Raw genomic sequence first — 21,633 nt, forward strand, 5'->3', positions numbered from 1 at the left:
ATGGACTAGCACCCTCTTGCATGCATCTATATTTATAATAAATATCACCCCTACTGTCTGTTTTGGGCCACGCTGTTGGCTTTGTTGTGTGTTTGTACCGTGGGCGGGCTGTTTGTGCTAACATCACGCTAAAAATTTTCTCTTGCTCATCTCTTTCTCTCTTTCCTCTCCTCTCATCCTCTCACTCATCCTCTCATCGTCTCATCGTCACTTCTGAATCCCATCTAAGCTAAAGAAAGAAGAAGAAAACCATGGCCGACATAACCCCCCCGATAAAGAGGCCACTGTCGCCGCGCCTGCCGCCGGGGCCAATGGCACCAGGGCTGTCCCTCAGATGTCGCACGAGGAGCACGAGGTTGCGCGCGCTGCCGCTCGCTTTGGATACGGTCCTCTGGCCCATGTCAACACCGCTGAGTCTCGCCTACCCGCCTTTGGAGGTGAATTCCAGCCTGGTCTGTACCGGCCCGTGAGCGACCGCAAGTTCGCCAACCCTGCGCCTTTGGGCCTGTGTGGTTTCGCATTGACTACCTTTGTTCTTGGTGCTATCAACATGGGCACCCGCAACATCACTGAGCCCAGCATCGTTATTGGCCCTGCCTTTGGCTATGGTGGTTTGGTCCAGCTTCTGGCCGGCATGTGGTAAGCCCATCCCCTTTTCTTTCTATACATGTAAGTTTCGTCGCCAGACCACTAACAGAGCCAGGGAAATGGCCGTCGGCAACACCTTTGGTGCCACCGCCCTCTCCTCCTACGGCGGCTTCTGGATTGCCGTCGGCATCATCCTGACCCCTGGAGGCTTCAACATCGAGAGCACCCTAACCGTGAACGGCCCGCGTGAATTCAACAACTCATTCGGCCTGTTCCTAATGGTCCGTCCCTTCCCCTTTTACTTAAAATCCATCCTACTAACTCTGCCTAGGGCTGGTTCATCTTCACATTCATCCTGCTCCTGTGCACGCTGCGTTCCACAGTTGCATTCTTCAGCCTTTTCTTCTCCCTCGACATGGCCTTCCTGCTGCTCGGCATCGGCTACCTCGTTCAAGACGCCAGTGGCGCCCCGACGACCAGCATCATCAAAGCCGGCGGGTTCTTTGCGCTCCTCGCGGCGTTTTTGGCCTGGTACAATGCCCTCGCCGGTATCGCGGACTCGAGTAACAGCTTCTTCGTTATCCCCGTTGCGCACTTCCCGTGGAGCGAGAAGGGTATGGAGCGCAGGACCAAAGCTGAGCGGGAGACTGTTTAATCGTTCCGTCTTAAAATGGTAGGATGGGACGGTGGTTACTCATCTGATGAGAGAGAGAAGAGAAGAGATGGTGCAGGAATTGTCGTTTGCGATACCCGTGTGTACTACACCACCCTAGACTTACTTGTGCCTTCCTGGTCTGATCGCTTTGATCTGCTGGTTGGTATGGTCAGGGTTGGTCGATGCAGCCTAGCCCGTTACAGTCGTTTCCTTAAATATTGTGCAGATCCGAAAACATAGTTCCTAGTAGGTACTCTAGTGGACGCACTAGGACTATAATGTGTATCTTAATCTAATAATGCGGAGGAAATCAAAATGAATCAAGTTTCAATTAAATAATAAGAATAATCAATCGTAATGTACATCATTCGTTAGCATAATAACATAACCATACAGCTAATATCATAACTATACAGGTATACCCATTAATATATATATATATATCTACTCAAGTCCAACTTGAATCAAGTCCGTTTGAATAATCGCCCATAACTCCCGCGCCTCGTCGCGATAACAGCGCGGCACGTAGAAATACCGCTGCAGCAGATCCTCCAATGAGTCGAAGGAATCGATTCGTTCAGATTGGGTATAATCCGTATCTACACCCATGCCCCCTGCGATTTGGAGTGTGTTATTGGTAATATTACTCGTCTTGATAGCGGAAATCACCACATCGAGGAAAAAAGCGCGACTTGGGGGTATCAATTTCGCCGCGCAGTACCCGATAAACCCGATCCAGATGAGGAGGGGGTGAGCCGATTCGTAATTTCCCGCAGCGAGCCCATTGCGGACCCCCGTTTCGAGTGCGAAGATGGGCGCGCAGAAGATCGGGCCAACTGCAGGGTACCAGGCCCAGGTGATGGTGTTGTGGAACAAGAGCATGGCGAGGCGCACGCCGCCTTCGATGGTGTCGTCGCCGCGCAGGACAGGAGTTGGGTGGGTAGGGAAGGATGTAAAGCGGTCGTTGCAGAGAGTGTATTCGATGTAGAGGACTTCGTTGTTGAAGTATTCCTCAATGTCCGGCTCGCAGAGCAGCGGGGGTGCGGAGGAGAGGGGTTGGGGCTTGTGGGTTTTGTAGATTTCGCAGAAGATCGTGAGTGAGGTTAGGTCGTCGATCGTGCGGCGCATTTCGATGCCGAAGAGGCCGGGGACGAGGGCGAGAGCGCGGAGATTGGAGGCGAGGGGTCCAGCGTTTTCAGGGAAGAGGATTGCGGGTGTGTGTTCGGGCATGGTGTAGCGGATGAAGGGGAAGATTGGTTGGGACATTTTCTTGCAGGCGGCGCGGATGTCGGTCCTACTCAATTAATATCTGTATATGTAGATATTAGATGAACTAACCACTCGATTTGCCATCGTACGTGTTTGGCGATGTCTGAGAAATTCTGCCGCAGCGAAACGATCTTGCGTAGACCATTCAGATGGATCATGATCCAGTCGAGATGGCCGCCGACAATCTGACAAGTTAGAAAAGTCGACCAAGCGTCAAAGCGTCTAACTAACCTCAATCCCTATCATCAGAGCCACCGCCGCTATCAAAGCATCGCTCGACGCTCTCGACGGGTCCGATAGATCCGAATTGATCAGCTTGATAGTCTCGCCCCGATGGTACAGCCTGTCGAGGATGAACGAACTCCCACGCTGCGTTGCCGGATCTGCGAAGAAGACGCCGACGGACAACGCCTTGTGTGTGGCTGCCAGAGTGATGGCCGAGTGCATCAGAACTGGACTGGACTGGATTAATGCAGTCCAGTGACTCTGTAACGATGGGATACCGTGGTTCTGAAACGGCGCTGCTTGTCCGACGAGAATGTACAAGACTATAAAATTAGATTTGAACGTATGGTATTCCAGGATAGAGTACCCACAGGTATGAAGATGCTGGAAATGCGAATTCGAAACCGACACTTGAACGGCATTGAACGGGTCGCTTCCCCCAACGCCTATATACGACCAAGGATGCGCAAGCAGAATCTCACCCTGCTGCAACGGGTCTACCTGCACACTCTCAACCATCTCAGGAGCCGTATTTACAATGAATGTATCCGTATCCGCGATAAAAGTATTACTATCCTGCTGCATCTTTTGCACCGCGCCTGTAGGCAAGTCGTCCCCGCTCTCCGGCGACGCAGAGTCCTTTGAACTCGCATGCTCCGGCGACGACGAGGATGAGGTCGACGAGCCTGATGTGAAAAAAGTCGGCGGCGACTGGCTCGACTTGCTGGTGGCCGCAGGATCCGGCCGAAAAGCGAGGTTCTTCCATGTCTTGTTCTTGTTATACCGTCGAGTATTCTCCAGCCGCTTCTTCCGGTTGTGCTCGGACATGACGTGCGATCGAATCCGTTTCAGCGTCTCCTCCCTCGATCCTCCCTTGACGGACTGCACGTCAGCGTTCACCCAGAACAATGGCGATCGGCCGTTGGCCTTGCGCGGCGGGCGCACCTGTGCCGATACTGTTGTGGGTTGGAGGTGCACATTGCGGCGGGGTGCAGTGGTCGAGGGACGTCGTGCTGTCGCTGTGGCTGTCGCGTCTGACTCCTGCTTCTCCTGCTCTGCAAAGACGGGAAACACCTGCTCGTATGCGTGCGTGGTGGGTTGCGATGCAGCAGGACGAGTCTGGCTGGGGAAGCCGGGCTTGGCGTCCATGTCCATCCCATTGACTTCCAACACCAACACCAACGCACGGCTAGTCTGGACTCTGCTAGTCAGTATGTAAGCGAGATAACGCAGAATGCTACTGCTGTCGTTTGTATCTATCCCCGACTGCTCACACAAGGTCCGGGCAGACGAGTCCCGGCTGCATGGTTCAGCGGCGCTTAGGAATATAAGAGGGAAGATCAGAGTGCGAGAATAATAATCAGGAATGATCCAGACAGATTCCAGCGCCAGAATGTACAGCCACTGTTTAGCCCCGTGGATGCCACGGATGGACGCCGACCCGGGCAAATCAAATCGAAGCTGGAACAATCAAGCTTTGCTCTAGAAAATGCCGAGACTGGCTGTTATCAACTGCCTTAATGCGTAAGCGCCGTTCTCGAGCGATGAGGCACTGCCGGAAATTAAATGGAGCTGCGTAGCAAGGCCAATAGAGAATTGGATAATGGAGTCAATCACGTGGTGGGCCTGGCCACTCGATCGGCCGTCCTCGTTCCGGTCGTATTTCTTTTCTTTTTTTTGATGTCGTTTACTATTGGTATTTTATTGCAAGTAGAAGAGTTTTGTAGACGGACGTTGTCTTGACATGATACATCGAGGCTCACTCGCGACGATCGCACAGTAGATACTGCGTTTAAGCTTTGGCTATACCGGCCAAGCGGCTCGTTCTCCAGTATGCTGATACTATAGACAAAGTATATATCAATGGATGTCATCATAGTATCATTTTAAAGGACTTATTGATTAATCTCATATTAGGCTAATATCGATTAATAGCCAGTCTATTTTTAATATAAACAATTCCAAATAATGTACACCAATTGTTCAGCCTCCACGTGCTATTTATATATAACATTCAATGCTGAATCAATACAACTAAGGATAGACTACTATAAGCATATATCAATTGATAATTATCAGGACTTTAGATTTCACCAAAAGCATTAAATATTTGAATCTTATTGGTGCCATTCTTTGCACATAGTGCAATATTCTTACTTAGATATATATATGTACATATAGTTGACTTAGCGCCAGCTGATAATGATATTATTGCAATTGATGTCCAGAATAATTAATAACATATAGTTTATCTTATTATGTACGTAAACTCGGCTACTTATACCTAAACTACATATGCAATTTAGATAGTTTTTGTTATTAATGCTGGTATGTAAGTATGTATATGTAAGCGTGGTGGCTGAGCAGATATTAATAGAACTGCACGTGCCACTCCATCACCTATCAATCAACATCAAACATCAACATTTGAAATAATATAGACGCGCTTATGGTCAATACCCAATGACATGCATTATCTATCAAATACGGTATTGTGTAGTAGCAGATTAGAAGTATCCACAGAAAGAAGCCAATAAAACGAAAGAATGATGCGCTGGTGATGTTGCACAAGTTTCAAACATAAGATACGATTATGTACGGTCTATTCACGTCATTCCCGGGCGAGGGAAGATGGGCACGGTGTCGAGCTGTTCTAATCCCCCCATAGTCCCGTGCTGCCCGCCGACTTGCCATGCTTGGCCGGTCTGCTGGTTGATAAACGCGCTTTGGCGGAAGGGATTGGTGCTGCCGGTTGGATTGGGCTGTAAGGGTTGGAGAGTTTGTTGAGACGCGGTTGGAAGCGCCGGGGACTGCTTGGCGAATGGGTTTGTGCCTGTGCGTTGAGGCTGGAGGGGATGGGCGGTGGGTTGGCCTGGCTGAAAGGGGGATGGAGATGGAAGTTGTTGTGGCATTGGTGGTGGCTGGGATGGAGGAGCCATCGAGAGTCTCTTTGAGAAGGGGTTGGTGTTTTGCCGCGTTAGTGGTTTAGGGGCCTGCCCTGGTTGATTGAAGCCGCCGGCACTGCTACTGGGATTGGAGATGAGCATGGATGCTCGGAATGGGTTAGTGCCGGTCTGCTGCGGTTGTAAAGCATTTGATTGTTGTTGGAAAGTGTTTTGCTGCGGTTGGAAACTCGTCTGTTGTGGTTGGAATGCGTTTGAAACGCCTTGTTGCTGTTGCTGTTGGAACGTTGATACTCCGTTTTGAGGAATGGCTGGCAGCGTGCTCTGGAATCCATACGATTGTGGACCGTAGCCACCGAATCCTGCACCCGTGGGCTGGGTCTGGAGTTGCTGAGGCGTGGCCGGTACTGGTGCTTGGGGTTGAGGTTGGGGTTGAGATTGGGCAAATGGATTAGTGCCCTGTTGCTGATTGTAGCCACTAGCAAAACTAGTCTGCTGAAACCCCAACTGAGACTGGGGCTGCGCAAACCCTGTTTGCTGAGTGGGAAAGCCCGTTGGTTGCCCTTGAAACATCTGTTGACCAAAGCCGGCCTGTTGGAAGTTTTGCAGTTGCGGTGGTTGGCTAGGTTGTTGCTGATTCATATCAATCGAATCGAAAAAGTCAATGAGATCGCCACCTGCGGCCTTGGTCTCTGGCTTTGGAGCTGGTGCCGTTTGAGGTCTGCTGGGCGTGAAACTAGACGGTGCATTGGCCTTGGACGTTATCGGCGACTTGCTGAATGACGAAGTTCGCCCTTTCTTGCCATTCTTTTGCACCCGATAGTCTCTCCGCCGTAGGTCGAAATCAGGATCGTTCAGGTCATTCTCCAATAGCTGCACGAGATCGGTTGAGGCGTGTTTGAGGTTCGGGATCTCCAATCGGGTGGCATACTCGAAATGCCGGGCCACACCGAGGAATTTGACCACCTCTTCAGTTTGCGCGCCGAACGTTTTGTAGATTTTCAAGGCACGCTCGCTGTCTGGGCGTGACATCTCAAAATAGTGCTCTGAAACAATTAGTATTTTCAAATAATTAAGGCAATCAAAGAGAGATCTCACCCAGGACATTGATTGTGCCTTCATTCATAACAGAGTATAGAGCTAGCAGATCGAGGGTCAAAAGCCGGAAAGCAGTCAGGGTGATTTCATTTTCGACATCATCTGTCAGGAGCTAAATATCGAGTTAATATCAACACGCACCGCTCAGATAATTCAACATACGTCACATTTCAGCAATGCCTTGATCTGCTTTTGCACAACTTCCGTCTCTCTTAACAAGCCTTTGTCGACTGTTAGACGTTTTAATCGGCCTTGTCCACTACGGACGTAGTCGACTTTGGAATCCGAAAAGGCTCGGGCGCGAGCAATAAAGTAATCGGAATATCTCCGGATGTTGTGTCCCTGTGATTGAACTGCCAGGAATTAGCATAGTCATTATAAATAGCAGTGAAACTCGCCTTCTGAAAAGCTGCTGATTGCTATTTTCCTCGGATTCTCCGCAAGGTATTCCAGCGTTGCCGATTCGGCACCCTCTCGGATCATCAAGTGAAGCACGATGAGCGATTTAAAAACAATAGTCCATGTTGAGTCGCGTAATCGAAACTGCAACGTGCGAAAGATTTCCGCGACACCGGCCTCTCCGCTGCGCGTTGCTAGGAGAATATGCTCGATATATTTCGACTTGGGGGGGGCAAGCTGTAACAAATTCGGTCAGCAAAGAGCCATCGGAATCACCGGGCACACCAGAACGGCCAATAGTAGACGTACCTTAATCTTTGTGGCCCCTTTGACCGACTTTTCAAAGTTCTGCGTCATTCTCTAGATTGTTGATAGGGTAATGCAATTGGCGATAGACGGAAGTCCAGGGCAGACGTGACGGCTCCTCAGCATTGGCCGGGCCAATGTCCAATGTGCAAGACGCGCGAGATACGGTGTTTAGATCAACGATTCAGCGCTCAGCATCATGCTTGCTCGGTGTGACATGCCAATAAGGGAACGATGTGCCCCTCTGCGCAGAGGGTAATGATGACGGTTGGCGAGCTGGTACGGATAAATACCGATACACGGGAAGAAATAGCAGAATAAAAAGAGGTAAACTGCAGGTGGTCGAGTAGCCGGCGTACAGCACGGTGGAAGACGATTGCAGTCAGACTCGCGGTTGAATAAATAATCGTGGACCGCAGACTGCATGAGTTGGCAGCAGTCATAACAGGATTGACTTGCGGCTGCCAGCGTTGTCGTCCGTTTGCTGTGGGTCTACTGCTGCCGCTGCTTGCCAGTACTAGAACATGACTGCCGAATGAATGTCTTGGCACGTCTACCGTCCTTCGACTTGTATCAACACCATGCATGATACCTTGTACGTGTGCTTTACTGGGTCGAGATGGCCGCGGTGAATTGCTATATCGATATTTGATTATCAATTGAGATAAATCTTTTGACTGAATTTTTTCTCTCACTTTACCACCACTTCTTGGGTAAAATATGTTGGAGAACAAATTGCACTGTACTCCCAGCTAGACTCTGAATATGAACTGTTATTTCACCACAAGACACTTCTGAGAGTGACAATGTGACAAGCAGGTCACCGAGATGGTGCCTGGAGAACCGCCCTCCACCTTACCCTGCCATCGCCCCTCAACCATGCATCTGACTTTCTCTCTCTCGTTCTTTCTTTTCAGCTTCACGTCCCTCTCATCTGAAAGATAGGCTCTCACAAGCGCAGCCTTGGTTGATAATATTATTATTTATTCCAAACAGATTATCTACCCTGTGCCGTACTCACACACAGTTCTCACTTTCAGATTACTTGACATTGTACCATTACAAGCTCACCTTCTTTCCCTATCTTACTAGGGCAGCATGGGACCACCTGTATCCCTCAACTTCAGGGAAAAGCGGCCTCATCATAGCTGGACCCAGGAAGAGCGGTTCCTTCTATGTTGCATGAGAAGGTTCTTTGACCTTCACCATGGCGAGGTCACAAAAATTTTCAATGAAATATATCGAATCAAGATATCAGCCGAAGGCTTTCCTCCTGATGGCCTCAAAAAGTCCACTTTAGTAATTCAGTGGGAGGACTTAGGACGAAAGCTACATCATGACTGGCGTGTGGTCCACGAGCAGGTCTCATTTAGTGAAGGACCTAGTCGCTTCTCGCACCTCTTTGAAAAGATCAGAGAGTCCGCTCGCAGATGTCATATTGGGCTTGTAGCGAGAGCACGAGACTTGGACGTGTCTCGATTCCAAGTCAAGGTTGAAAGAAGACGACAATTACAGAAACCAGCACATCCAGTACAACCACCGCCACCACCGAGCCGATCAAACCTCATCACGATTGCAGATGAACCAACATCAATTGAGAGTCAACCAATAGCTCCTCAGCTAATCCAACGACCTGAAGAGAATGTCAAGGCCAGTCAAATGTCGTCTACGTCTGTAGTGAGTCACCAATGTCTTACAAATGACGCCAAGGTACTAATCAGTGACATAGCAAATTGAGCCAGGGGTAATAACCGACCCAATCGAGCACATTCGCTCCTATGGACTCAACAGGAGGGAAGAGTTTCCGAAGCCGCCCAAACCAGATCAGATGCCTTCTCTCCTGTTCCGCTTCTCCAATGATGAAAGCGCGGGTATCAACACACGGTTTGGCTACATCGCCTACGCGTTCACTGAGAACCTGGCCAATATTCCGAATCCAGCAGAGCGGCTGGAGGAGTTTCCAGCGTGGGTTTGGACTCACGTTAATAAAAAACGCATACCCTCGCCTTTCATCTCAACATCGATTGATCCGCTAATCCCGATTCACCGAGCTTTAAGAGCTAACAGAAATGCTATTGTAAGTATTGTTGACCCGGGACAAGTTAATCCAGATCATGTTTTTTACATGAGAGATCTCATGAGGCGTTACTCCATCAGAACCATGGGCTATTACGGGACGAAAGAATGGATCATCTGGGGATCCATTTCCCGGAAGGCAATCCTCACCACGTTCAGAATCGACGAGCTTTTAGCTTTAGCAAACCAGCACCAAGATATAGAAGCCGTGCTACAGCTCGACAAAATAGCTGCTAGCAAGACTGTTAAAACAAAGCTTCACGACAAACTGTCCGAAAAGAGGTTCGAGAATGACTTTGTTGTAGGAACGACTATTGGGAAACTAGTCAAGTTACTTCGAGTTAGAAACGAATATGTCAATGATGTCGCTCTCGCCCTGAATGTTTCTTGGTCATTTGCTTCCTCTAGGAATACGGATGAATATCTTCGCGGTGTGGAATCGGGCCATGATGCCACTAAGATGGAAAATGTTGAGGCGATAGCACCCAGCACAAATGAATCTAGCCAGTCGAGCGATAACAATAATTCTATCGAGGACTATGTGATGGTGGAAAAATCATCACCGAAAAACAACACCGAGAAACATGAAGACCCTGCAACCGAGGCTTCTCGGATCGTTCGTGAGTCCATGGATAGGCTTAGTATTTTCGATGACGCCGATGACAACGTTATGGTCATCACAAACACTCCTACCCCTTCTCCATCGAGTGGAAAGGGCAAGGAAGCCGTGAAAATTGCTGAGAAACGACCAGCTCTGCATCAGTTCTCTTCAGAAAGCAAGGTTCGCAAGACCAGTGACGAAACATTCTCAGCTAGAAACAGAACTGTAGCTACACTCCATATCTCTATGTTTAACCCGGAGTCAGCGTCTTGGTCGCCAGTTCACGCAAGTCCCTCGCCTGAAGTCAACCATGCACCGTCTGTGAAAGAAGAAATAGTGCCCTCAATCGAGAGTATCCCTTCTAGCGCTCAAGTCCAACGTGTACCTTCCGCGGCGCCGGACGTTCAAAACCCTCGTCAGTCGGATGCACCCGTCACACCATCAAAAATAAAGCATAGCCCACACTCTAGCAATGCCAGCGATTCAACACTTAGAAACGACACGCCCGGTGGTGATCGTTTCGGCGACGAGCGGACACATACTAACCGTATCATGGACTATGACTGGTCCGCCTTTTGGGACTCGATAGGGAGTTCGACGTTTAGTGAGTGAATCGCTAAATTTACTGATTTTGCCAAGTGATACAAATATTTTCTACGATAGAGGATGAGATATGGAGACATATTCGGGTTTTGAGCGGGATTTGTAAGCACGATGGGCTGATGGACTTGATTTAACTGTGAGATTCCTTTCTCATGTTGAGAAGGCGTATCAGGTGGAGATAATGGTCATTCGCCCCAAACTCTGGTCAGAATCAATATCGTGATTGGTGCCATCGTGTTGAATATCTGCCGCTGCCGAGTCGGGCTCTCCCCCAATATAGGCATGTTTACCACCTTCAGGTGTATTATCTTCTTTCAAAGTTAGAGCCGTCTTTAGATGGATACCCCTTTTCGATGTTTGGTCGGCATTTTTGGTCGATAACTGTGGATGGGACTAGATTTATCGCCTTAAAATTGCCAGACTTCGCCTTGTCTCGTCTCATTACTAAAGTGGAAAAAAGAAAGTACACAAATCCATTGATTTGCTAATGCAGTAAAAAGTTTACTTATACCAAGCCGAGTCACCTAATGTAAGAGATCAAAAAAAATTTCTAGGGAAACACCTGCCATACACAAACACTCGTCGCCGATTAATCAACCCATCCATGTTGTGAAATGATGATGACCTTTGTTTTATTTCCTCGCGACTGGTTTGCAATAAAAAACAGCAGTTTAGCTGTCAGTCCCATTTTTGAATTTTTTTCCTCCCATGTCCCGTTTTGCTGTGTCGTTATAATATCCTCACAAATGAAAACCCCATGAACATTTCAAAATCTAGCGTTGATTTGTTTAGAATTTGGAGAAGGACTTGACGGCCTTGCCGGTGCGGGGGAGGACACGGAGAACGTTGAAGCGGACCTACAATCGGTATTAGTAAATTCGCTGAATATACCATCGAATATCGAACGTTTTGACGCGTATTCGAAATGGAGTAGATCTACATACAGTCTTGGACAGAGGACGGCACTGGCCGACGGTCACCTGGTCACCTTCTTCAACACGGAAGGCTGGCGAGACGTGAGCAGCCAGGTTCTTGTGGCGCTTCTCGTAACGGTCGTACTTGGGGACGTAGTGAAGGTATTCACGGCGGATGATGAGGGTACGGTGCATCTTGGTGGACACAACGGTGCCGGTCAAGATACGGCCACGGATGGAGACGAGACCGGTGAAGGGGCACTTCTTGTCTTGAGAATAGTTAGCATCGCATACCCAAAAAAATTGTCGCAAAGCATCTTGAATTTGTGGGTCCGAGGAATCGCAAATTGATATTAACGCATATGTTGTAATCGTCGAGCCGGTTTTCTCTCGTTTCCTGTGGCAAAAATAATGCTGGATATTCGTATTTCCCACTTAAAAACTGTGATTTCCATCATATGCGTATCGTCGATCAATGCGAGTTCCTCGGTTTCCAACACTTCAGATATTCTTTCGACGTGATATTCGTAGAGCGTATCATACCGATGTAGCTGCCCTCAATGGCGGTCTTGGGGGTACGGAATCCCAGACCAACGTCCTTGTACCATCTTCGGCCACCCTTTCCGACTCTCTTGGACTTGGCCTTAGACTTGGAGTTGAGGAAGATGTGAGGCTGCTTCTGGAAGGCGCGCTCCGACTGGACGGTCAACTCGGTCGCCATGGTTGCGAGGAATCAGGTCGACACTGCGAGAGGTGATGTCGAGCTGGGTGAAGAGAGGGGTGGTGGTGGTTGTCGACGTCGAAGGTTGAGAAATTTGTGCGGAGCCCAGGCTGCAAGTCTTGCTAGATGGATAATTGTGTGCGAAATGTGCGATGTCTACACTAGTGCATAAACGGCATAGCGCACCTCGGCTAGGGCTTCTTTGGTTTGTTTACATTTGCCGCTGCAGGCCCGATTCGGGAAGGCGGTGTCGTTTGTAGGTCAAACGCGCTTTGCATCATCATCGCTGCTACCGTTGCCTGTCGTTGCTGCTATTGTTGATGCTGTTGTGTTTCTGATTAGTGCTGCGTTTTTGCGCGCCATTGATGTCACGACGGGTCTTTGAAAACATTGTTCATTGCTATTAATTTCTTCTCCATCCCATCTATTGCCCAATAATGGCGTCGCGCGACACCGCGGGGGCAAGCGTTCGCCCTCGCTCTCGACGTTCAATCGCCTACGTACCGAAGAGGAATGCAGCGCTGGATAAGGAGAACGCTACGGCAGATATTGACGCAATGAAAGATGCGACTGCTGCTGGTCGGACAGTGACGCGAGACAAGAAATCGCGTAGCAAAAGTTTAGGACCTGGGGGATTAGATGCGCTTCAAATATCAAATGGCAATCGACGAAAGGTACACCACCTTATTCTTACTCTGACCTGGTGAAGTGGATATTTACTCATTGATTCCTCTCTAGTCATCGATGGCGATTCCTCTGAAATCTATTCTCAAGCCAACTGTTCCACTTTCGCCCCCCCGCCAAATACCAGCATTCGATGGTGCACGGAAACGAAATGCCAGCCGAAGCCCGTCACCAAGGAAGTCGCGAAATACACCGAAATCGCCTCAGGCAGAAGAGGGTCTCCTCATTGATTTTTCCACGCCTGCAAAGGCCCCCGTGACTGGCACAGAGCAATTGGACAATCCTTTTGACGGCTTCAATGCCGGCTCGGCCATCCGTGATGCCAAAGAACGCGAGGAGAAAGAGCGGAGGGAGCGTGAAAGAAAGGCAATTCTTGAACAGAGAGAGGCCCGGCGGAAGTCTATGGGTGAGTTACGATGATATAGGTGGTTGGACAGCGCGATTAACATTCGATAGGTAACCGCAGAGTTTCATTTGCTCCCGAAGCTACCCTTCACACGTGGAACGTTGTTGAACTGGGAGAAGATTCGACGGCTTCATCTTCATCAAACTCAACTAGGCGCGCATCTTCATTGGCGAACTCCACCAGTCAAGCCCCTGCCGACACTCCTGAACTCCCAGCGGACGAGGAATTCGACGAAGACCCGGACGTTTCATTCTCACCAATTCAACATGGTTTGCAAGAACAGCCAAGGGAGTTCTCATCAAGTCCATTTAGTGGCAGTTCTATGGGTGGTAGCGACGGGACACGAAGTCCGATCAAAGATGTTGATGATGCTGAATCGGACAGCGATAATGATTTCGACGGGGAAAGCACAGCGATGAGCCTTGATGATGTGACTGCCCGTACGAGTGGCTCAAATCAAACGGATGATTCTAACACAAGCTCGAGTGCTCGTTTGAACGAGGCATTGCGACAAGCCGCTCGGGAAGCTGGCACCAGAGACATCGACTTTCACGAGCCTGGCGATACATTAGCTGGCAATCAGGAAATTGCGGGTGCATTCAAGCCCTGGATTCAAAAGGGCCAAAGGATTAGCTTTGATGTGGAAGACATGAGCGCTTTACAAGATCAAGAAAATATAAATCCACTCCAGGATGCAAATACGAAATCAAGTGACGACGATGACGGTGCAGATGATGTTGATAACGAAAATGAAGATCTCAGTATGGAAATTACAGGCGCTGTAGGACGAATACTTGGAGGAGCCGCTAATGGCCAGAATCTGAATCGTCGAAAGTCAATAGCGGAGCAGAGCAATTATGACGAACAGACTATGGACCTGACTAATGTTGTTGGCGGAATTGAAGCAACGAAGTCGCCGGCCAAGTCAGATGCTGACAGTAATATGAACGAGGACGAGGAGATGACCATGGAATTAACAAATGTGGTTGGTGGGGTACTTAGCAAGAAACCATCTAGCACTGAACAGCTTAATCAGGATCTGCTAAGCGTGACGCCTCAGCATGAAGAACTAACTGGTCGTGACTTTTCGGAATGGGGTGATGGTGACGAAGAGGATGAAGATGACGCCGCAATGGATTTCACTGGAGCAGTTGGCCGCATCCTTTCCCCCATTGAGGAGAGTACTGAATCACAAGATGGACATACTGAGGGAATGGACTTTACTACAGCTATGGGCCGGATTCTGCCTCCTGGGTTGGAAACCAACACTAAAGAGCAGGCGAAGCAACTTATGGAACTGGAGACGGATTCAGGTCAATTGGCTAGCTCACCATTTCAAGACAATGTACCACTATCTCCTCCTAAAGCTCTCAACCCACAGGATGTCGCTGCCGTTGTTTCAGAGATAGAAAGTCCTACTCTTGCCAGAGTTCGCGTACAACGGACGAGAAGAGAGTCTGCGTCGTCTGCCACGCGCCTTTCTCCTCCACGACAAACCACACCCACTAAACCTCGAACACCTTCAAAACAACTCACTCCACAACCTCCTCGACCGACTACTCCTGAAAAAACCCCTCCTTCCAGCAACATCACTTTCCGTAGTGCTTCGCCAAAGAAACTCTTTCGCGAAGAGATTCGAGCCTCGGCGAATAAATCTCAGTCGCCAGGGCGCAGGAGTCTTTTTGAGAACAGTGCAGGTGGCGAGTCGGCTCCAGCATTTATTCTGCGTCCCCATCCACGATATTCATCCGGTCTTGGTATTGATAAAGAAGGCCTGGGATCGCCAAAGGTTGCTGCCATACTTGATCGTCGACGCTCTATAGGTGAAGATGCCGAGGATTTCGTACCTCAGGATCAATCACCCAAACGACTTCGGTTTGAGGATCCTGTTAAAATACACGAGGAGGTCGATCGCGAGCGAGAGGAAGAGGAACATAGGGAGGAAGGACACAATCTATCCCTTCAAGCTAGTGACCTTGATCCGACATTAAGTCTGAGAGATCTCATCTCCAGCCTGACGCCTAAGAAGCGCAAGGTTGGCAACCGCAAGAGTCTCCATGTTGGTGCTGCTAAGGGCCTTCTTGGTAAACGCCCTCTTGAACTTGATGAGGACGAGGAGGAAGAAACTCCCAAGAGAATTCGTGCCATTTCTGCAAGCCCTGTCAAGCCGGTTAAGCTCCCTGCTCCTCCATCGAAAGACGAAACAGTGCGCCGCTCAAAACGTAGCTCTGGGAAACTCTTTGACCTTTCACCAGAGAAGCATGGCAGTTTTACACCTAGAGGCCAGCCTCCAGTAGTTTTCAAAAGTCCGATCAAATTGAAGAGTCCTATTAAGAACGTTCAATTCAACACCGAGCCCACCGAAGAGGAACAAGAAAATGGCGAAGAGGGTGATGAGGAGGCGGAGGGCGATTTGGATTGGGAACCGCTTCAGTTACAGGATTTCTTGAACTTGACCAACATCCACTTTATGGAGCTAACCACGACCAAAAGACGACATACCACTGTTCCAGGTAACGACAGCACACTGAATCGTTCAGGGAGCTTTCATCGAGGAAAGAAAGAATTCAGCTTCGAGGACTGTGTCGCAGCTGGCTTCTGCACAGTTCCGATGCTTGAGTTGTATCAACACGTAAGTGACGTTCAATTGTGCAGTGAACGTATTTCGCTAATTATATACGGAAGTCTTGTCGTGAGTTGAAGTCGTATATTTCTGAAGGGCGCCAAATTATACGCTCAATCGAAACTGAGACGTTTGCTGATAATCCACCGCTGTTCCGTGAATATGTGACTGCACCACCCGACATTCGCGTCGTTATGGATAATCAATTCCGTAACATCAAGACACATGCTAGACTTTTGAGTAAAGCTATGTGGTATGAATGGCGGATGAAACTCTTGGAAGGTCTCAAGGAAGGGCTGGATCGTCACGTGGAAGAGATGAAAGATGATGACAACGCTCTTGCCCAACAAGAAAACGTCCTCAACAGTGTAGTCCCCGACCTCGTTAGCAAACACACCTCTCTCGACTCAGAAGCGTCGAAATTGCGGGAACTTATCAACGAGATGGAGAATTGTGATCCTGATGAGTTGCGCACAGCAAGAGAGAGACTTGCTAAAGTGGATGCTGAGATTACGACCAAAAAACAACAGCTCCAGGCAATGCAAGAGGACTTACAGGATAAGGTTGACACCATCGAGGCTGGGACAGAGCTCAAGTCGGAGTTTTTGGAGCAGATTCGAGAAGCAGAGAGAGTTAGAGAAGAGTGTCGTGGATGGAGCGTGAAGGAAGTGAGCGCTCTCAAGGGTAAGAAGTCTGAATTCGCTCTGTAGAAGTCACATCTAATTCAATTATTCTTTACTAGACTCTGTCGATCTGCTGCAATCGCAGACGGGATGGTCTGTAGTATTGGCTGCCGATGCACCTGAGCTAGCTGGTCCCGTTTTGACTCTGAGCTACAAGGAAGAACTTCAAGTCAAACTACACCCAAAATTATTTACAGTGCCTGACACAGCAATGCAAGTGGATAGCCTTCAGGCCGTTGAGCTTTCCTATGTTCCACAAAGACCTGGGTCTCCTAAATTTGTGGCGCCTACTATTACTCCTACCAAGGCGCTTATTCTGTCTTGCCTACAGAAGAGGATCGCCTCCATACCCCCGTCTTCCATCTCTCTCAAACAGCTATTCGGTTTTATGTCCGACGGATGGAATTTGACCCAGAAACTGGAGGAAGAAATCCGGGTCTTGAACTTCCAAGGTGTCACCAAGACTATGCTGGTGGAGAAACCTGATGCCGAACCAACCTTGCGAGCCCGATGTATCCTTGTAGGCTCTATTGGTGCTGGGGAAGAGCAGAAGCGTGCTCGAGTGGATGTCGACTTTCACATCACGCCTCGACTCAGCCAGCACAAGGATGACGGTGCAAACGAGACCCAAAAGCTGGAAGTAGGCACCGACATTGCCCTTACCAAAGTGTATGGCTTCGGTAACAACCACACCAAAGGTCTGTCAGACACGCAAATGCGAGAAGTCATTCTGTATCATCTGGGTGTCTCCAGCAAAGGAAAGAAAGTCTCGCCGGAACTGAAACAACCTCAGCCAACCGTGGGACAAGGACTCTGGAGCAAATCGGTACAAGCGTTGGCGTCGAAGCTGTTTTCATGATTTGCAATTTAGTATGATTATTATGTGGCGTTAGCGTGTGAGATGCGATCTTATCTGAGCCTTAAGAGCGGCGATCTCTGAGATTTTTTATTGGCATCCGGGTGGATGTTGGGGCGTTTTGTTATCACACCACTGCTTTTTAGCCTCAATTTTACGATGAGCTCGAATTGTTATTTCTGCTAAATATCATATCAGAGGGTCTACGATCTAATTAAGCTATGAACCATATATTGCTAACAAGTCAGAAAAATCGATCGGTCGACCGCAGCAAGCAGACGCCCGATCGCGGCCGATTTGCGCAAATCAGATGCTCGTTCTACGATCTCTAACTAACGTTAAAATTTAAGTCTAATATAACTCTAAAAGTTAAAAATTTTTTTATACGCACGTAGGCCATTGCTGCATTACTAATGATAGGTTCTGCCGCACTGGGCGGCGGCCGGCATTCGATTGCTCCGTATCCCGTCCTACCTAGCACTTGCTGCATCAGCAATTGGTTCCCTCGCCCTCATACAGTACTACCACCAGCTATCCAAGCCTCGAAAATCTCACCTTATAGCTCCCATACTCGCTCGTGCGTCTGCTGCTCCTCGTCTTGTCTGCTCGGCTTCACGGACTGCGCCTCTTCGCTGCTCTTATCTTAGTCTCCGTTATCTCCGCCGCCCCCGCGCGCAGAGTAGCCCCAGAACTGGTGCCCGTGAGGAATAGCAGCGTCATTTAACCAACCGCCACTCAACGTCACAGAACCCCTGCTGCCGTAGCATGGATGTTTCCCTCGTGCGATCCCATTCTCTAATCGGTCGGTTTGCATGGGACTAGTCTGCAGCACAGTACACACACAGCGCGGCCGTCAGACGAGGAAAAGAAAAAAGGCGACGCCGGTATGATGCAGGCCGTCAGTGGCGGTCGCGCAACCCGTGTTCCTCATGGAACAGGCCCCCGGAAAGCATCTCTGCATGAGACGAAAAGGATTTATTCAGATGGATTGAAAGAGCGGGGTGTTCGTCAAGAAACGGTATATCTACCTCCCTTCCTCCTTCTGCGTGCCGCAAGCTTCCGGAGCTAATATGAAGGAAAATCGTGATAGACGTGTGATGCGTGTCGCCAGCGAAGATCGACATGTACCTTTGAATTTTCGGTGCCGATTTGTGTGGCGTGTTTGAATCGGGGGACGAAATGTACTGTAACGCAGTTTAAGCGGCCAAAGGTTGATTCGGTGAAAAGGTATTGATTGGGAGTTTTTTTTTTGGGTCTCGTTGGGGGACTGTGATGCGGATGCTAATTCTTCTTTGCAGAAGTCAACATGTACGGAGACTCCAAACGAGGTTGAAACAAATGGAGGATTTGCTGCGATCTGCGGGGATTGATCCTGGGGATGACGGAATGGATATTAAATTGGAAGATGATGGTGATGGGTTCAGCTCGGACGATGACGTGGATTACGCCCCGCCTTACGAGAACGAAAGCGCATCAACACCATCACATACCGATAGTACTCCGAACTCAATGTCCTCTCCGCAGTCTGCAACTAGTCAGAGCATCCCGTTCAATTCGGCGCTTTTCATAAAGTCGGACTCGGGGGAGGAGCCCATATATTATGGTGAGAGAGCCTGGAGACTGTAGTTCTGATATAGCCCCATCTAATGTTTCCGCAGGCCGTGCTTCGACTTACTACATCCTCTCACGAGACGGAGTTCAGTTTATCCGAGATAAAACCGGTGAAGCGGATTGGCCCAATGCTTTGTTTTCACAACCTTGCTGGAAGACACAGCCGATATATTGGCGTTCGGATGTCTTTGCCGATTTGTTTCAATGTCAGGTTTATAGGGCGCTACCTCCTCGATCAGAAGTATTCTCGCTCCTGAAGACCTACTTCCGAACGATCAATCGCATATTTCCGGTTTTCCACGAAGAGACGTTTATGCGCATGGTGGAATGGCAATATACACAGCAGGATTGTACGGACGTTGGTCGATGGGCGAGTATTAACGCGTTATTGGCGTTGAGTTATCGATATCGACATGGACACACGTCAAGACCCGAAAAGGACACGGAAAAGGCTTGGATGTACTGGAAGAATGCTGCAGCAGTGTTGACCGAGTTGTTTTTGCGCCGGAATGATTTACTGGGTGTGCAGACTTTGCTCGCTATGGTAAGCACTTCATCGAAGTCTATCGAATCTGGCTCTAGTCTGATTTAGAATAGGCAATATTTGTGCGAGTGAGTGGAGGGATACGACAGGCTTTACCACTCACCACGGCAGCAATACAATCCGCAGACGCTCTAGGGCTACACAGGAGGAACGCTCGTCCTGACCTTAGTCCGACGGAGCAAGAGATTCGGAACAGGGTTTGGTGGTGTGCATTCTTTCTGGATCAAACGTAAGATGTCTGAAATTTGCTTAATGGTATTTAACTCACAATGTTTTTAGCCTTTCTATCCAAACAGGAATGGGTAACATGCAAAGCGCGGACGAGTTTGATCTTGACTTGCCAAGCGATGATCCCGACCTCGGAGACAGCTCGACAGACTGGTATCCCAAATGGTTTCGCATAACTTGTGCCCATGCTCTTCTCCGTCGCAAGATTTACTGCGAGCTATACAAGAGCCGAGCCTTCTACAAGACTTTCGCAGAAGTTTGCAGTACGGTTGACTCCCTGAATGCCGAACTAGAAGAATGGAAAAACCAGAACCCATATCTCGATTTCAAGCCCCCTAAATCAGAAGCTTTGGACAGAGAACAGGAATTGGAGGTGCTTGCCAAATGCTCTCATATACTTTCCTACCGCCATTCGTTGGCGTTGATCAACCGTATGCCACTCCTACACGAAGTCGCGATCTGGAGACGTCTCAAACCGGAAATCGACCCCGTTCAGTTTGTCTCTACGAACTCTACTAAATATAGTACGATCTGTTTACAAGCTGCTCGAGATTCGTTGAAATTATTGCGTGGATTACCTTGGAGGGATCTCGGGTATAGTTGGTAAGTAGATGTGTTTTAGAACTAGTAATATGATTCTGAGGCTAACTCTGCTTAGGTGTCTTGTGGATTTCCTCTTTGTCGCAAATCTGACAATTTTCTCACATGTTCTGCGGGTACCAGTGAATCCCGACACCGCGTCCACTGAGGAGAATCTGGAGATGCTGAAAACCGCAGCAACGTATTTCAAAACAGTGGCACCGCAGGATGGCGGGTCCAGACAGGCGAAATTCATGGCTACCACGAGCGAAATCATGGAACGCACAGCACGCAAAGTCATTGACAAAGCACACAAGGACGCACAGGCCAAGCCCACCGAACAACAGCCTGTATCAACCCTACAAACACGTGCCCTCAAAGACAAGCCATCCAGCAACGTCCACATCCCTAACGTCGACGGCCTTCCGCCAGTCCAATCATCCGGCTATTTCGTCCCTGGCGAACCACACAACGAAATCAACGCAGCCGACATATTCTACGAAACCGCTGACCTGGCGAAGATGATCCCGCATGAAGATGCGCCACTGACTGCTCCGTATGCATGGATGTTGCCCGACATGTTCGGGCCTTCGGTGGACTCGACACTTGCCGGCGATACGGCTGCATTGCCGTTCATGGATATGCCGTTTGCGACGGCGGATTATTTGGGACAGACGAATCTGGACGTGGCGGCTGGAGATGGAAATTACCGTGCAGGTAACGGCCCGGCGATGAATGGGGATATGCTCTTTGGATATACATGGAACAACGTTGGTCAGTAGTAGAAATTATGACGACGACGAATCCTCGCGTCGACGACAAAGGCATGTCGAAATTGCTATTGTACTTCGTAGTACAATGGCCCCATTACTCCTGGCCACTTCGCCAGCCCGAAGGCTATAAGATCATACATGATCAAGCCCGCGCTGAATGAGCTGTATATATAATGATTCTCTAAAGAGGACTTGGTTTGCATCAAAATGGCGCTTCGATCGGTAAATAATTCGAGTATCCCACTTGACTTGACTTTATCTTGTTATGGGCAATGTACGGCTGGTTAA

The 21,633-nt window shown here is 49.0% G+C and overlaps 7 protein-coding genes across 7 annotated transcripts; 4 read left to right on the forward strand and 3 right to left on the reverse strand.

The window, feature by feature from the left end:
- Positions 1-334: 334 nt before the first annotated feature.
- On the forward strand, positions 335-1,243 carry BGW36DRAFT_292375 (GPR/FUN34 family protein; the record flags this gene model as incomplete). Its single annotated transcript, XM_046210911.1, has 3 exons — positions 335-639; positions 704-869; positions 920-1,243. 3 exons carry the CDS (start codon positions 335-337, stop codon positions 1,241-1,243), a joined length of 795 nt encoding a protein of 264 aa, XP_046074599.1.
- A 444-nt stretch (positions 1,244-1,687) lies between these two features.
- BGW36DRAFT_291974 (uncharacterized protein) lies at positions 1,688-3,886 on the reverse strand (the record flags this gene model as incomplete). Its single annotated transcript, XM_046210885.1, has 4 exons — positions 1,688-2,537; positions 2,582-2,697; positions 2,744-3,060; positions 3,109-3,886. 4 exons carry the CDS (start codon positions 3,884-3,886, stop codon positions 1,688-1,690), a joined length of 2,061 nt encoding a protein of 686 aa, XP_046074600.1.
- Positions 3,887-4,990: 1,104 nt separating this feature from the next.
- BGW36DRAFT_317136 (ANTH domain-containing protein) lies at positions 4,991-7,892 on the reverse strand. Its single transcript, XM_046212575.1, has 5 exons — positions 7,447-7,892; positions 7,137-7,374; positions 6,901-7,091; positions 6,739-6,850; positions 4,991-6,686 (listed from the first exon to the last, which is right to left on the reverse strand). The coding sequence occupies exons 1-5, from the start codon at positions 7,492-7,494 to the stop codon at positions 5,344-5,346; spliced, it is 1,932 nt and encodes a 643-aa protein (XP_046074601.1). The 5' UTR covers positions 7,495-7,892; the 3' UTR covers positions 4,991-5,343.
- Positions 7,893-8,541: 649 nt separating this feature from the next.
- Positions 8,542-10,732, forward strand: BGW36DRAFT_425699 (uncharacterized protein; the record flags this gene model as incomplete). Its single annotated transcript, XM_046220148.1, has 2 exons — positions 8,542-9,120; positions 9,173-10,732. 2 exons carry the CDS (start codon positions 8,542-8,544, stop codon positions 10,730-10,732), a joined length of 2,139 nt encoding a protein of 712 aa, XP_046074602.1.
- Positions 10,733-11,511: 779 nt separating this feature from the next.
- On the reverse strand, positions 11,512-12,358 carry BGW36DRAFT_293111 (40S ribosomal protein S11; the record flags this gene model as incomplete). Its single annotated transcript, XM_046210967.1, has 3 exons — positions 11,512-11,580; positions 11,668-11,906; positions 12,181-12,358. The coding sequence occupies 3 exons, from the start codon at positions 12,356-12,358 to the stop codon at positions 11,512-11,514; spliced, it is 486 nt and encodes a 161-aa protein (XP_046074603.1).
- Positions 12,359-12,617: 259 nt separating this feature from the next.
- BGW36DRAFT_138021 (uncharacterized protein) lies at positions 12,618-17,896 on the forward strand. The gene is made up of 5 exons (XM_046209415.1): positions 12,618-13,032; positions 13,097-13,448; positions 13,499-16,080; positions 16,134-16,755; positions 16,814-17,896. Exons 1-5 carry the CDS (start codon positions 12,796-12,798, stop codon positions 17,611-17,613), a joined length of 4,593 nt encoding a protein of 1,530 aa, XP_046074604.1. The 5' UTR covers positions 12,618-12,795; the 3' UTR covers positions 17,614-17,896.
- A 992-nt stretch (positions 17,897-18,888) lies between these two features.
- On the forward strand, positions 18,889-21,354 carry BGW36DRAFT_291961 (fungal-specific transcription factor domain-containing protein; the record flags this gene model as incomplete). The annotated part of the gene is made up of 5 exons (XM_046210882.1): positions 18,889-19,213; positions 19,269-19,765; positions 19,819-19,994; positions 20,045-20,596; positions 20,652-21,354. 5 exons carry the CDS (start codon positions 18,889-18,891, stop codon positions 21,352-21,354), a joined length of 2,253 nt encoding a protein of 750 aa, XP_046074605.1.
- Between the last annotated feature and the right edge of the window lie 279 nt (positions 21,355-21,633).

Source organism: Talaromyces proteolyticus (assembly GCF_021365285.1).
Source record: "Talaromyces proteolyticus strain PMI_201 chromosome Unknown BGW36scaffold_4, whole genome shotgun sequence".
In the NCBI taxonomy this organism is placed as follows: domain Eukaryota; kingdom Fungi; phylum Ascomycota; class Eurotiomycetes; order Eurotiales; family Trichocomaceae; genus Talaromyces; species Talaromyces proteolyticus.

Excerpts from the sequence above, each read along its gene's own strand:
- BGW36DRAFT_317136 (XM_046212575.1), bottom strand. The coding sequence starts at position 7,494 with ATGACGCAGAACTTTGAAAAGTCGGTCAAAGGGGCCACAAAGATTAAG. Across the intron at positions 6,851-6,900 it reads AGGCATTGCTGAAATGTGAC|CTCCTGACAGATGATGTCGA; the intron begins GTATGTTGAATT and ends CTCGATATTTAG. Across the intron at positions 6,687-6,738 it reads AGGCACAATCAATGTCCTGG|AGCACTATTTTGAGATGTCA; the intron begins GTGAGATCTCTC and ends TAATTGTTTCAG.
- BGW36DRAFT_138021 (XM_046209415.1), top strand. The coding sequence starts at position 12,796 with ATGGCGTCGCGCGACACCGCGGGGGCAAGCGTTCGCCCTCGCTCTCGA. Across the intron at positions 13,449-13,498 it reads GGCCCGGCGGAAGTCTATGG|GTAACCGCAGAGTTTCATTT; the intron begins GTGAGTTACGAT and ends AACATTCGATAG. Across the intron at positions 16,081-16,133 it reads TGCTTGAGTTGTATCAACAC|TCTTGTCGTGAGTTGAAGTC; the intron begins GTAAGTGACGTT and ends TATATACGGAAG.